Raw genomic sequence first — 14,625 nt, 5'->3', positions numbered from 1 at the left:
TTCCCGAGAGGGACGTTTTAAAACAACAAACAAACATACCTTCTCCTCGTATTACCAGATTTCCTCACTTAATTGTAATCATGCATTACAAATCAAGTCATACAAAAAAAAATTACAATTAAACAATTTTATTTTTATGTTAAATCAGAAGTATAGGTATTTCAAAGATCTCACACCACAGAAAGGACAAATGTTTGTAACTCACTGCATTTTTTGAAAGAATGTTCTGCTTTGTCCAATGGTTGGAAATATACCTTTGAATCTTTTCAGATTCTTAATTCAGAATTAATTATTTACAGTAAACATTAAAAGTAAGAAGCACTTTTGAGTAGAATGTTGAGCTCAAGGTTTTCAAAATTAATATCTTGATATAAAGAATTAAGTGATGAACTAATATTAAAGTCACTGATTCGAACAAATGTCATCTAATTTAAGATTTTAACTAAAATATTTAGTATTAATATGAAATATTTCAGAATATGGGACTGTAGAAATTGACACGTTCAGCATAACTGATTCCAGAAGATTTGTTTGTATTTGTATTACTGTTTTCTATCGGAAGATCTGCACATTACTTATAATTTGTATGTCTGAAAGATTGTCAGCCGCAGGTAATTTAATCTGAGTAAATATAAGATAGGGAATTGAAAACTTTTAAATATACTCGGTACTGGTAATGTGAAGTGTATCAGACGCTGCCACAAAAATTGTAAAGGTGTAAAATGACCTATGAATGACATTAACGACCGCCTTATCCTTACGTCTGTTTGTTTGTTCCTAAGATAAAATACTTAGGTTTATTGCTTGCTTTGTGGACTGAATGAGTTCCCACCAAAGTATCAAATGTAAATCTAACAAAAGCCGAGAGCTAATGGATTGGAGGGCAGATAAAAACAAAGATACTTAATTTACATCACACTTTGGCGGGAAACTCGCCCGGGAACTAGCGTCAGAATGAGGAAGCTGAAATTCCCCCTCCTGTTTCTGTTGGTGCTTCCGTTTTGTAAGGGGGGTAGGTACAGACGGTTCATAGAATGGGGGGCAGACCTCGCCCCTGGGTCATTTTGCTCCTCGCGACAATCGTCTCCGTGTTGTTCCGGGAGAGACGACAACTGCACGGTGGAGATTCTGGGGAGTCTCTGCTATTGTGACGTGTTCTGTAATAGGGCATCTACCGACTGTTGTCCAGATTATGCCAGCACCTGTCAGGGAATCGCACCCCCAGTCACTAAAGGTAAGTCCCTTATGTCTAAATTCTTCTATCAAAAATGAAAATACTGTTCATCAAATGATAAAGTATTTATTCTCGTTTCCCGATTTCTAAGCGAAAAGATTTTTTTTTCTGTAAAGATTTATTTCATCTAAATTCAGATGGAATTCATTTTTATCTGAGAGATTGTTTCTCTGGTTTGTTTGTATTATTTTTACTTTCTTTCCCCGCCACTAATCTGTAGTAAAGGCTACGAGGGTGTGCAGATCCTTATTTCATATAAACAAAATGTCTCGCTACCCTTTGTGTGTCGAGGCGCCTCATCACATACAATTCTGCATTCTCAACTTTTTTTTATCGGATGAGTAAGCTTTTCTTCTCTTTTTTTCATTTTGATGATATGATATTTGACATAAAAATAATATATTTATTATATTGTCTATTTATAGTCCCCATATAATCAATGCAAACGCAAACGGTTCATAACACTACATTATTTACTAAAGAACTGCGAACGATAGTATTGGTCAAGTCAATTTTCAAAGATTAACATTTCGTATTTATAAAAATATATTTGTGAATTTTCATAAAACATAACTTATTTGGGAAAACAAAGAGATAATTTTGGTAAAACTTGGGTTTTTCACTATAGAAATAAACGGAAAATATTTTTACCCCCCCCCCCTCCGTGAAAAAAAAATTCAAAAAAAACCTTTTCACAGGTAGAACATGAATTCCACAAATTCAGACCAAATCTTCTTTTGCTGTTTCAACGGGAGGGGGGGGGGGCATATGTTTACAGACAAAAAACAGAAAAAATGGTCATTTTATTACCAATTTCAAGTGAGATTACAAATTTAAAAAATATGCACTTTATCAATCTTATACGTTGAATTTTACATAAGTTAAACATACGGAAAGATTTAAGGGTCATTTATCCATTTCCATGCATATTTGAAAATCCGGTGATGCTTCAGAGGCTGGTTTCAATGAATAAAATTTTCTAACCCCCCCCCTCCCTTATGAAAACAGTTGTAAAAAAGAACAATTATCTTTTTGACACTGGTTTTAAAATTATTAATCAATTACTAATGAACTCTTCTTTGCATTTAATTAAGTTTTAATGACCAAAATATCATCAATAGTTAAATGGGTGTAATATGTATAGGCGGGAATCGAGAGTTAGCGTGCATAGTTCTTCGAGGCCGTTTTCACTAGATAGTGCACGTGCAGCGCCGGTGATCGACACCTCAACAAACGTTGCATACAATGGTTGCAACGGCAGGAGCCAGTCGTGTATTTGAGCAGGAAAAACATTTGGCAAGCCTATCGCTGAATTTTTATCCAAACATTTTGATGGGAAAAGATGCATGTCTAACGCACTACGAAAGGAAAAGAGATTTTTCTGATGAATATCAAACCACATTAATTCACCGCCAAAAGAGTCCATAATTGTATATCATTAAATGATTGAATAATTCCCAGCTCTCTGATTGCTGACATTGTTGCCCCCTGCCCCCCCCCCCCCTTTCCAAATGAAATGCATTTACACGTGTACTTGTTTTCTACTTGGATCAAAAATAGTTTGAGAACTTCCAAATCGATACAATTAGTTAGAAACATGTTGGAAACTTCAAAGTTACATGTATGTTCATCTACACCGACCTTCCAAGTGAACATCACATTTTTTCCAACTTCTGTTTGTTATACCAAAGTTATAAGTAAAGTTATTTCACCTGCATCCGAATCCAGGTGAACAAACCATTTGTTTTTTCTACACCGGACCAAAAATAAATCAAGAAATTCCACATTAATACAGCTGGTTATGCTTATTTTAATCCCGCTTATCCCACTACACAAACAAGAAAGATGGGCAATGTTTGTTTAGCAAGTCTGTATCATTTAATTATTGAATAAAAATTAAAACAAAACAATTACTTGTATATTATTACTGTTTTTTTTTCAGTCAATACGGCGATTTAGCAACCCTCGGTGTACAATATTCAATAGCCCTTCGGGCTTGGTGAATGATTCAGGTAGCTTAATCATGATGTATTGACCTAAAAAAGTGAATGTATGCAATATCTTTTAAACTTGAATAGATTATTTTTTAATGTTTCAGCGGGATGCGTATTTGATGGTAAGGAGTACAAGCCTAGTGAAGTCATCAGGGATAACTGCAATCTTTGGTAGGAATATACGTAAAAGACAGAGCTGCAATGGTTTTATATCTATTTTTTTTTTCATATTTGAAATTGAGGTGTCGAGAACAAGAAAATTATCAGTAATTGCGACACGTATCTCGATACACACACAGGTCGCACGGAAAACTACAATTCATATAATGTTTAATTTTTAGAGAACGTTGAATGACCAAATGCGAAACTTTAGTGGACCATTCGAATGAAAACAATGAAATAATTGCTTTATTATTTGGTATTATTCACTGATTTATTAATAGATGTATTGATATTAGAACTCTTTCCTAATGCCCAATGTTGCATCTTATGGTTGTGTCTTCCCCTATTTTTAAGATTTTCTTGAATTTTGTGAATGTATGTTTCAGCACAGCGATGTCTTTTCAATATACGGTGCCCTCGATTTTTTTTTTTCAGTACCCAGCCGTGTGTGTTTGAATTTATGAAAATATTGATCAGTTCTTCAGTGTTGCATGTTGCACAGTAAATAAATCAGACCCATCTGTGTATAGCTGGTCATACACATCGAACAGCTGGATATGTCTTAGCATATGTTTCTCCAATCTGTATTTTTGTAAATTTGTAAACAATTCTACCATTATTTGAAAGCTGTCGAAAGAGATTTATCCAGTCTTCTCACAACGTAAATTTCTCCCAGTTCTGACACCCTGGTGCCATACCGAAAATTGTGTTGATATATGAAAGTTAAACAAATTATTATCATTTGAAATTTGTACTATAACCAAATTTAATCCTCACAGCACTTATATAGACAATTAATTACAAGATAAATTCAGTATTTTGCGCAGATATAAAAATGATTTGAAATGTTTATATTTATTTCTAGGAGAAAAAGAGTATTTTTGAATAATTTGAAACATGAAGACAAGATCTGTTAGGTACATTGATTAATGTTCAACATTAACATCACTTATCGGATAAAACATACATGTTCACCAATGAACATCACATATTGTGTACCACTCACATATTCAATAATAACCACCGTCTGTCTAGAAAAACTATATGTTCAACAATGAACATTGCTTATCGGGAAACACGTCAGCCTAGAAAAACTAAATTGTTCAACAATGAACATCGTCTGTCTAGAAAAAACTAAAATGTTCACAATGAACTTTGTCTGTCTAGAATAACTTAAATGATCAACAATGAACATTGCTTATCGGGTAACATGTCTGTCTAGAAAAACTAAAATCTTCAACAATCGGGTGACATGTCTGTCTAGAAAACTAAAATGTTCAACAATGAACATCGTCTGTCTAGAAAAACTAAAATGTTCAACAATGAACACTAAAATGTTCAACAATGAACATCGTCTGTCTAGAAAAACTAAAATGTTCAACAATGAACATCGTCTGTCTAGAAAACTAAAATGTTCAATAATGAGCACCATCTGTCTAGAAAACTAAAATGTTCAACAATGAACATTGCTTATCGGGTAACACGTCTGTCTAGAAAAACTAAAAATTATCATCAATGAACATCATCTATTGGTACCACTTACATATTCAACAATGACCATCGACTGTGGGGTAAGAATAAAATGTTCAACAAATCAACAATGAACATGGTCTGTCTCTTAACACTAAAATGTTTTAAATGACCAATATCTGTCGGATAACACTAAAATGTTTAACAATGAACATCGTGAGGAAGGTAAACAATTAATTTTTTATCAATGAACATCTACTAACAGCGACTGTTAGGTGCATTTAAATATGTTATCGTGTTAATGCGAAATGTCTTAATTAAAATAAATCACCAGATTATTACTTAAAATATTTCTACGCTCTGAGACAGTTACTACGTGAATCTACAGCTCCGCCTTTGCACTGAATGTTTACTTCTAAACTTAAAATTTCATTCACTGTGCTGAAGAAAAATGAGAAAATCTCTAAGCATTACAGTTATTAGCGTAAAAATCTAGGCCAGTTTGCAGAAAGGTTGACCAATTTCGCACTACAGGATATACAAGTACTGGAGTGACCCTAATTAATAGAAGAAATAGAAAAGGGCGGAATCGTAAGCCAGATGTTCAATCATAAAAAGTCCAGTCTGCTGTACAGACAGGGAGATACAATCTATGGTTCCCGTTACTGTGATAAATAGTTTTCTTCAAAGAATATTTGTGTTGTGATAAATCTGTATTATTATAGTAAAAGGAGCCGAGGAGAGAGATGGCAGTGTTTGATGCCAATCAGCTGTTTATGGAATTTATAATAACTGTCCCTAACGAGATGGGGGATTTATCTTTTAACACGTCATTAATATATTCGAAAATCAGCACTCATACATAAATATTTTATTTTGGCTGCGAAATGATTAATAGTAAAACATAAAGATATGTAAACAAAACAATTATTTAGGAATGCATGGAATGAAACAAAAACAGGGAAATATTAAAACCCCAAAACTTTATTTGCGTGTTGTTTTGGAAACAAAATGATGGATATCATTTATTCATGATATAAATGTACATAATAAGTATATTGTTAATAATTTTGTGATTTTTGACAATGAGATTTAAGTCAAAAATCTCGTTGAAGAATGTTCCATCTTTCTTGGGTGAAAATTTTCATTAATCTCGACATAAATATGTATAGATATATTTCACAAGCAAGCTGACAAGCAAAAATTTCATTAATACCATTAAATTTTAATTTAAATGTTGTTTTGCCAATGCTAAGTTTTGATCTAAGAAAAGATTTTCGACATTTTTGTTGATCACATCATTAACATTCATTGTGGTTACATCATGCCCATCCTAAATAATATATATGGTTGTCTTCCTTTGAATTTCTTCATTTAATTGATTTCTTAAATGAAATTTAAAGTACAGTATACTTTGCCATTTAAATAGGTTTGCACGCTATTTACACACTTGAAATTACACATTGTATAGCAAGTATTATGCATCTAATAGAAAGATTTAATTGCACTCTTTGTTTCCCAAAATAAAAACAATCCAAAAATTTCCATGAGAATTCACCAAAAGTGACTAACTTTGAAAAAAAAAATCAATTTAGTGGTCTCTCTGTAAATCAAAATTTATGCAAATTTTGTTTCAAGCGTCAATTCTCAATTGCAAACTATCACAATTCTAAAAGCATTTTGATATCTATGTCAAAGTGCCCGATCCTTCATGAAAATCACTTTCTGAGAGACAGAGATTTTGTAATGAAAAACTATGTCTGTTAACATTAGCTTATGTTTTGTCTATCATCACTATTCGATGAAATTCGATGTTATAACTTAATAAAACCAAGACATTAGTTGTTGTTATTTATTTTTTTATATGAACTCTAAAAGATAGAATGTGAGAATCATTTTTTTCTTCAAATTCATTAACATAATGTTAATACAAGGAATATGATTTTAAATGTGTCAGATAATTTCTTTTAACTCCTGGATTTGGAAAGAAAAACTGACAAAATCTTTTTTAAAAAAAAGTATACACTAAACATAGAAGAGGTTGTTTTCTTACAATTAGTGTATTTCTGTCTTTCTTTCTTCTTCTAGCACGTGTTCACGGGTACAGTTATTTCGCTACGACTGGGTGTGTTCAAACAATTCCTGTCTGATCGACTTGGAACGATTTAACAAAACAGCACAAAACTTAGGGTAAGAGAGAGAGAGAGAGAAACTCTTAACAAGACAAAACAAAGCTTTAACAGTTTTTTTTCAAAGGTGTACGTTTTCATGTTAAATTAACTTTTGTTTACTTCTGTGGTTCTCTGTATATGTTTGAGATTTTATAAACTGCAAAGTTCACATTTCATGCATTTTAAATGCTCACTGCAGATGGAAAACTGCAAACTACACTCGTTTCTGGAATAAAACGTTCATTGATGGAATCAAAGAAAATGTTGGCATAGCAACCGAAAGCAAAGCTCAAAACATGTCTTCGCTTCAGAATAAAGTACAGAATGATCTCCCGGCCTTCTTTGACTCTAGGAAAAAGTGGAAGTCATGGATACATCCGGTTCGTGATCAAAGAAACTGCGCATCTTCCTGGGCGTTCTCCACAGTAGGTAAATTTTACACAGAGCGCCATTTGTCGTGTTACAATCTTTCTGTGAAAAATTATGTTTTGCGAAACTTGCATTTATCTTCTCAGACGTTGCGGCAGACAGATTGGCGATTGAATCCAAAGGATTACTGACCAATCAGCTTTCGCCTCAGCATCTTCTGTCATGTGACACAAGGCGGAAACAGAGAGGATGCGAAGGAGGGTCTGCAGAAAAGGCTTGGTGGTTCATTAAACGAAAAGGGTACTTCTCTAACCTGCTTCTCCTTGCAATATAATATTTTCGATGTATTGTATATTTCAGCCAAACTTTTTTTTAGAATCATGACTGAGGAATGTTATCCTTATAACGTCACTCAATCGAACACTTCTGCCAACAAATGTCTGGACAACTTGGACACATGTCCGAACACCAACTCTTCCACATCCAAAATTGTGCTATACGTCACACCACCGTACAGAGTTGGGGAAAGTGTGAGTATGAATTTCCTGCATGTATACCTGTATCTCCACAGTGTAGAGATTGTACTCTTGGCCATCTGAGGTCAAAGATCACTTTTTGCATCATTATGGGGTATACCCATATCAAATATTTCCCAACATGCATTTTAAGGACCCGGTGTTTGACAGCCATCAAACTTTATATGCATCCTTGTTGCAGCAAATATATATTTCTTTACTTCTTTCCACATTTTATACTCACACCCAAAGGAACTCAACTTATAATTACATTTTCTGTGATAGGAAGAAGAAATTAAAACAGAGATATATAAGAGTGGACCAGTACAAGGTATGCTGACTCTTTATCTCCTGCAAGGCAGGGATAACTTTTTTTCTTGTGGACTAGGGTAAATATACATTGCAATTTATTTGTAGGTGGGCATTCTAATAAACCAGGGGGGAAAATAGGTCATCAAGGTTAATTTTTGTAATTTGTAAAACTATTTTCAATTTGTTATAGAAACATATCTTGAACACTGTTCGGCTTATGGATATGTCAACTTGCCAGCTGATGCTTTCTAAAGTTGATAACGTTGGTGTGTTTTATTTACCTATTTCAAACATTATAAGGCCAAAAAACACACCTTGCCAGTTGATGCATCTTGGGGTGTGAAGGTGTTTTATATATAGAAGGTCATCATGACCTTATTTGTAATTTAGTAGCTACATGTATGCTTAGTCAAATATTGATGGATATGTTTATCAGATCTTTTCAGTTAAGTATGGATTCTTCTTATATTTATTGTATTCAAAAATTTTCTCGGATTCAAAAAGACAATATTACTAAATGATGATATCAATTAAATTATATTATATCTTATCATAGTAGCAAGATCGGGTCAAGGTCATTATTTTTTTCTCTCAAGGATAAAGAATTACTACTACGTATTTCTGTATTGAAATATTGTATGTTCATCTTTTTGGATAAAAAATAATACAACATAAGATCATAAAACTCTTAACAAACAATGAAAGATACATTATCCAGCAAATGCTCTACCAAGCCCTTATCTTTACTCCTTACAAAAATATTAGCTGCTGTAAAGGACAAACTTCAGATGTACTGTGCTAAAGCATATTCTAGAAGTGGTGTAAATCAAATGTGGATTCTCTTAACCTCCTTTTAGAAAATTTAAAAATCACCAAATTTTTCAAGAGTCATGAACATCAAAACGTACGCCTTTTTACACTTTTTACAACCATTCCTCACCAGAAATTAAAGACTAGGCATTTTTGGTATCATGGACAACTGCTTCCTCAATAAAAATGGAACTCGGAAATCTTCATATCTTATGATTGGTCATCAACAATTACTTTGTTATAAATCACTCATTCCACACACAAGTACTCTGAAATTGATATTAAAAAGATGCTAGAATTCCTCATTGACATCTTTTATGATGAGGCCAGGTCTTCCAACAAACTGTTGGAAATTCTAGGGGCACTAATTGTACTCCTTTTTGTTCTCCTGTTTTGTATTCCTATGAAGCAGAATTTATTCAAAAAATTTCCACTTGTCCACTTGAGAAGAAGAAAGCACTTGCTGTGGCCTTCAACTCGACATTCAGATATATCGACGATGTTTTATCAATTGATAATAGTTATTTCCATTCATATGTCGACTCGATATACCCCAGTGAACTTGAAATAAAAGACAACGCAGATGTCTGCCACATCTGTTTCATTTTTGATGTTTTACTGACTATAGACGATAAGGGCCAACTAACAAATAATGAGATGACTTCATGCAGCTTTTTCATCGTCATTTTCCTTATAATATGTAGTAATGTTCCGCTATCACCTGCATATGCTGTTTACATCTCCAAGCTTATTCGATACCCAAGAGCATGTTCCAAGTACGATCAATTTTTAAACCGAGGCAGGCTACTGACAGATTAGTTGATCTTACAGGGATTTCAATTACCTCGTTTAAAGACAGCATTTAGTAAATTCTATACCGGTATATAAGGACCTTGTATATATATCATTGGACCGTATTTGACTGACGTGTTTCATACCAATTGTGAGGCTTTTCTATGTTTTTATACTAAATTTGATTACGGAATATTCTGTCTACCTGATCAAAATTTAGGGTTCACGGAGGGTGTGACCGGTCAACAAGAAATGCTTACCTCCTCCTAGGCAGCTGATTTCCGGGGGTCTTTGATTTATGCCCTGTTCATAGATTTGTATATTTTGTAAAAAAAAAAAAAAAAAAAAAAAAAAAAAAAAAAAAAAAGAAAAAGAAAAAAGAAGATGGGTGAATAAGGCGTGCAGAATGCCTATAGCTTCAGATATAAATAAAATCATATTCAATTTGTGAATTAAGTATTTAAAATAAAGTTCTCATTATTGAAATTTATGAAATTATGATCAACAAAACTTTTCTGAGAAAAAAGATCTCGGAAAAAATTATTCTTTTATTAAAAAAATAAAATGGTATTCGTGGAATTCGAACCTCTATCAATAAAAATCCGGTGTATCATATTGTTTTGAGACTAACACGCTAACCACTAAGCACGGAGCTCCTGACGAATAGTGGCATTTAAATCATGATTGTGATATGACCCTTGACTCAATGGACTTCAAGTATTTCTCGGAAAGATGCGAATGCTTCGTCATAAAAGTGTACTTTTAAGGTATAGTGGGTCTTTGCTCCATGTTTTTGTAAACCAAAAAATGTATACTTTTATGCAAACTTTTATTATCAACTTTCAAAAAAATGGAGCGAAGACCGACTCATATCGAAAAATTTTGTTAAAGTATGAGAAAATGATCCTTTTTGTCCTCTTTAGTGTGTGTATGCTATTTCGTAGGCAAATAATTTCAGTCTTTGTGAGACTTTTGTAAATTGTAGAGATTTAGCATAAAATATACTTTAATGTTAGATGAAATATCAAAGAAAATTTTTATATAATTGAGATTTTATTTTTCACTTCATGTTTGTCGCACTATAGGCACTTCGCCCGCCTTGTTCACCCATCTTCTTTATAGATCTATTACTGTTCGCTATCTTCACCTTTTTCATCTATCACCAAATTGAGAGGAATAATTTGACAAAAATAGATGTCGACTTACCCGAATTTCCTCTAATTTTCCTAATTTTTAAAGAAATATTAGTTATTTTTCTATGCTTCTTACACCAAAAATATAGTCCCTATTTAATTTTAAACTCGAATTGCCATTTCTATGTCAAGTTGTATAGTTGTAAAGAGGAAAGAAAAACATTATCTTTTAAATTTCTAATATCTCAGTTGTAGATATAATATGAACTTTTGAATTAGTCAGACACCTGACAAGAATCCCTCCTTAATGCTTCTACAATTTTTGTATTTGCAAACATGACTGTAAATCATGAAGATCTACTTTGGGACTTTTTATTTCCTTTCAAATTGTCTTAACTGGATATCTTACACTATTGAGCCCTCCAAGGGTCATCAGACTCCATCAGAATACTGACGATTCAAAGGGAAGCATTCGTCAACATGACCTAAGTTTTAATTTTTATGGCTGTTCTTTTTTAATTTGTGTTATGAATCTTTATTGCACACTATGACAGTAATGACACCTACTATGTTAATACCAGATTATACCTTGACACTTTATGACTCTAAATAAATGCTACATGATCCATAGTTTTGCGAGACGTAAGACAAAATATGGATCAGATTCTTTAAATGCATGCATTACACAGTCATGTTGGTAAACAAAGACTTCGTCACTATATATACACCGAAAGACTTTGAATGTCCAAGTGATTTGAAACTTGCTAGAGGATCTCGATTTTGTGATGGATGGAGTCTACTTTATTTTAGTCAGCTCATATCTGAAAGTTTCCTGTAATATTCTGTGGCTTTTATTTGTATAGAGATATCGAGGTTGCTAAACTTCACTAGCTCTTTCCAAAACATCTGAAGTTCTAAATTTTGCAATTTTCAGAATCATATCGACTTTGGTTAAGTTGAAAACGTATATATCTGCGAAGTATCTCTGTCCTTATACAGACCATATTACTTTTTTAAAAAGTCATTTTAGCATTAATACTAAATATGATAGTGTTAGGTTAAGACCTATCAGACTCAGAGGTCTTGGATCATTATATTGGCATTTCTATCCCTTAAGCTTCTTGTTTAACTTTGCTTGTACTGAAATAATTATGTCATGAGATTTCTTTGTAGCTACCTTTCAAGTGTCTGCTGACCTCTTTATGTATCGATCTGGTGTGTACAGACACACAGGGGCGGATCTTGTACAGAGCAAATTGGCGGTCAGGATAATCGGGTAAATAAAATCAGTAAAGGAGAAAGTCAGTATAAAGAAAGGATATTTTTCATTTTTAGGTTGAATAGAACATATTATTATAATCTTCTTTTTTTTTTTGCTTTAAACTCACAGATGGGGAGAAGATATTGATAAAAAAGGACGTGTTCGAAAATACTGGGTAAAGTAAAACTGTAGACTGGATATCAAATGAAGTTTGTGAATATTATCAAGTAAAAGTTCTTAAGTGTTAATTTTAATGTTTTAAACTATATATTTTAGATATGCTTGAACAGTTGGGGAACCAAGTGGGGCGAGGAAGGGGCATTCCGAATCGTAAGGGGAGAAAATCACCTAGGCATCGAAGAAAACATCTTGGGAGTTCATGCAGATATGAAACGTTCACTAGCAACCCATCCTAGCGAGGGGATACGTGATGAGGGTCTAATTAACATATACAATCAAAAACAAATAGTGGTCATCAAGAGACCACGGCCCACAGCTCGGCCCTAGAAAAGATATCAAGGACACCCCTTCCCCGGGGACATTTAAAATTAATTATACCGAGTCCGCCAAAATGCTTTTTCTGATGTTTGAAGTGATTAAATGCGTGATTTCGTGTCTCCTATGTATGTATCTGTGCATGTTTTATTTAATGAGGCCTTTATTTTAAGGCCTCCCTCTTTTTGCAGAATTATTGGGCCATTGGGGCATTTCAAACGAAGGACTTTATTAATGGGATGTGACCCATTATTTCTAGGTCAGTGGAGCATTTTAAATGCACTTCTTTGTTAATGGGAAGAAAGATGAATAGTTGTACCTATATGCACCTGCATATAGTAATAAAGTGAAAATTCCTCACAGTTAAATATTCAATGTTAAAACTTTATAATTGATTAGAACATCAAACATATATTCAGTAACTTTAAAATTTTGTACAGAAAATCTGTGTTCTCCTCAGCAGCTTAGAAGTATTTTTCATATTTTTAAAATCAAGTTGGGTGACCAATCGCTCATAAGTTTTGAATTCTTACTTTTTGGAAATTAGGTACTGTAACTCAAACATTTTATTCTTCGAATGTATATTGTTATACTTTATTGAATAAAAATTGCTTGCAGAAATGCCAGTGTTGTAATTTGTTGGTTTTTTTTTTTTTTTTTTTTTTTTTTTTTTTTTTTTTTATAAGAGTGAGAGTTTCTTAACTCTATTTTTGAAGAACTGTTCACCGTTTTGGTGATCTTTCTGAATCACAACAGTGAGATGTGAAAACTTCTTACATACGGCATTAATTTTCTTTAATTTTGAAAATGATATAAATGAAATATGGAGATACCGTATATTCTGTGTACTTTGTTCGAGCATGTTTTATTTTTCAGAATTTTTTTTTTCTTGTTTGTTGTTTTGATCATGCAGATCAGAATTTTTCATTCAATTCTACGTGAAACACAGAGGTATGTTGTTATAAAAAGCAATTTTAAATTCTTAACAAAGCAAGTCCAGAGCTAACTTCGGGGAATGGGAACCTTTCATTATATAAATTCATTAACAAGAAAACATTGATGTAACCATCAATTGTCGCCCGGGAAATAAATAAAGTAAACAATGGAAATGAGTCTTTATCATCAACCCGCTTCGATATGTGTGAAAAAGGCATGCGTCTAAATGATGGAGACGATAGTCGAGAATATTTTGAAAACTTATAGTCGGATGAAAATCGAACAAAAACGATACCCTTTTAAACTTTATCAATCCCTCAAGTAAATGTTGGCTGCATAAAATATAATTTGAAACCAGACACAAGCATCGCCTATTTTCAAAAATATCTTTCACTTTAAGAATATAAAACACGAACTGTGTAAAGTACATTTTTACGTTTTTATGCGATAAGTAAAATTTGATGTTCTAAAAAAAAGAGACCTGTCGTTTTTTCGATAGTAAATGATAAGCAACTTTATATATTAAATATGAAAAACATATATATTTTTACAGATTCACTTTATGGAAGTAAATATATTGTGTATCTCGTAATTTATAAAGGGAAAGAACATTCTGATTAACAATCTTTTTAATGTTTAGAAAACCTTTAATTCTGAATAACTTCTCCCACCTCAATCCCCATATATACCAACACTTAAACTTATATGTATAGAGCAGCCCGGTCCTCCGGGCTGCAATAATAAACAATAATACACGATACCCTCTGCATTTAACGTTTCCTCGGTGTGATATTATGCATGATATAATGCTCACAGTGTCAACAACTTATGTATTTTTTTAAATAAGTGTCCAATGTAAAATGACTTTCATTTATCACATTACAGCGGGGATATCGGAGGCAAGCTACAAAAGACACGGACAATAAATGGAAGCAAACATACATGTGCCCTAAATATAAAATAATGATAAA

The 14,625-nt window shown here is 32.9% G+C and overlaps 1 protein-coding gene across 1 annotated transcript; it reads left to right on the top strand.

The window, feature by feature from the left end:
* Nucleotides 1-828: 828 nt before the first annotated feature.
* LOC133200726 (tubulointerstitial nephritis antigen-like) lies at nucleotides 829-13,176 on the top strand. Its single transcript, XM_061336505.1, has 10 exons — nucleotides 829-1,234; nucleotides 3,333-3,399; nucleotides 6,949-7,050; nucleotides 7,231-7,460; nucleotides 7,547-7,700; nucleotides 7,777-7,930; nucleotides 8,201-8,246; nucleotides 12,136-12,238; nucleotides 12,353-12,398; nucleotides 12,500-13,176. The coding sequence occupies exons 1-10, from the start codon at nucleotides 955-957 to the stop codon at nucleotides 12,728-12,730; spliced, it is 1,413 nt and encodes a 470-aa protein (XP_061192489.1). The 5' UTR covers nucleotides 829-954; the 3' UTR covers nucleotides 12,731-13,176.
* The last annotated feature ends 1,449 nt before the right edge of the window (nucleotides 13,177-14,625 follow it).

Source organism: Saccostrea echinata, unplaced genomic scaffold (genome assembly GCF_033153115.1).
Source record: "Saccostrea echinata isolate AGI-Se365-2 ecotype Australia unplaced genomic scaffold, CSIRO_AGI_Sech_v1 ptg000041l, whole genome shotgun sequence".
In the NCBI taxonomy this organism is placed as follows: Eukaryota; Metazoa; Mollusca; class Bivalvia; order Ostreida; family Ostreidae; genus Saccostrea; species Saccostrea echinata.
Note: the sequence above shows the minus strand (reverse complement) of the source record. Positions and strands in the feature narration are given on the sequence as shown.

Coding starts and splice junctions, on each gene's coding strand:
- LOC133200726 (XM_061336505.1), top strand. CDS start 955: ATGAGGAAGCTGAAATTCCCCCTCCTGTTTCTGTTGGTGCTTCCGTTT. Junction 3,400..6,948: donor AGGGATAACTGCAATCTTTG/GTAGGAATATAC, acceptor TTCTTCTTCTAG/CACGTGTTCACGGGTACAGT. Junction 7,931..8,200: donor CGTACAGAGTTGGGGAAAGT/GTGAGTATGAAT, acceptor TTTCTGTGATAG/GAAGAAGAAATTAAAACAGA.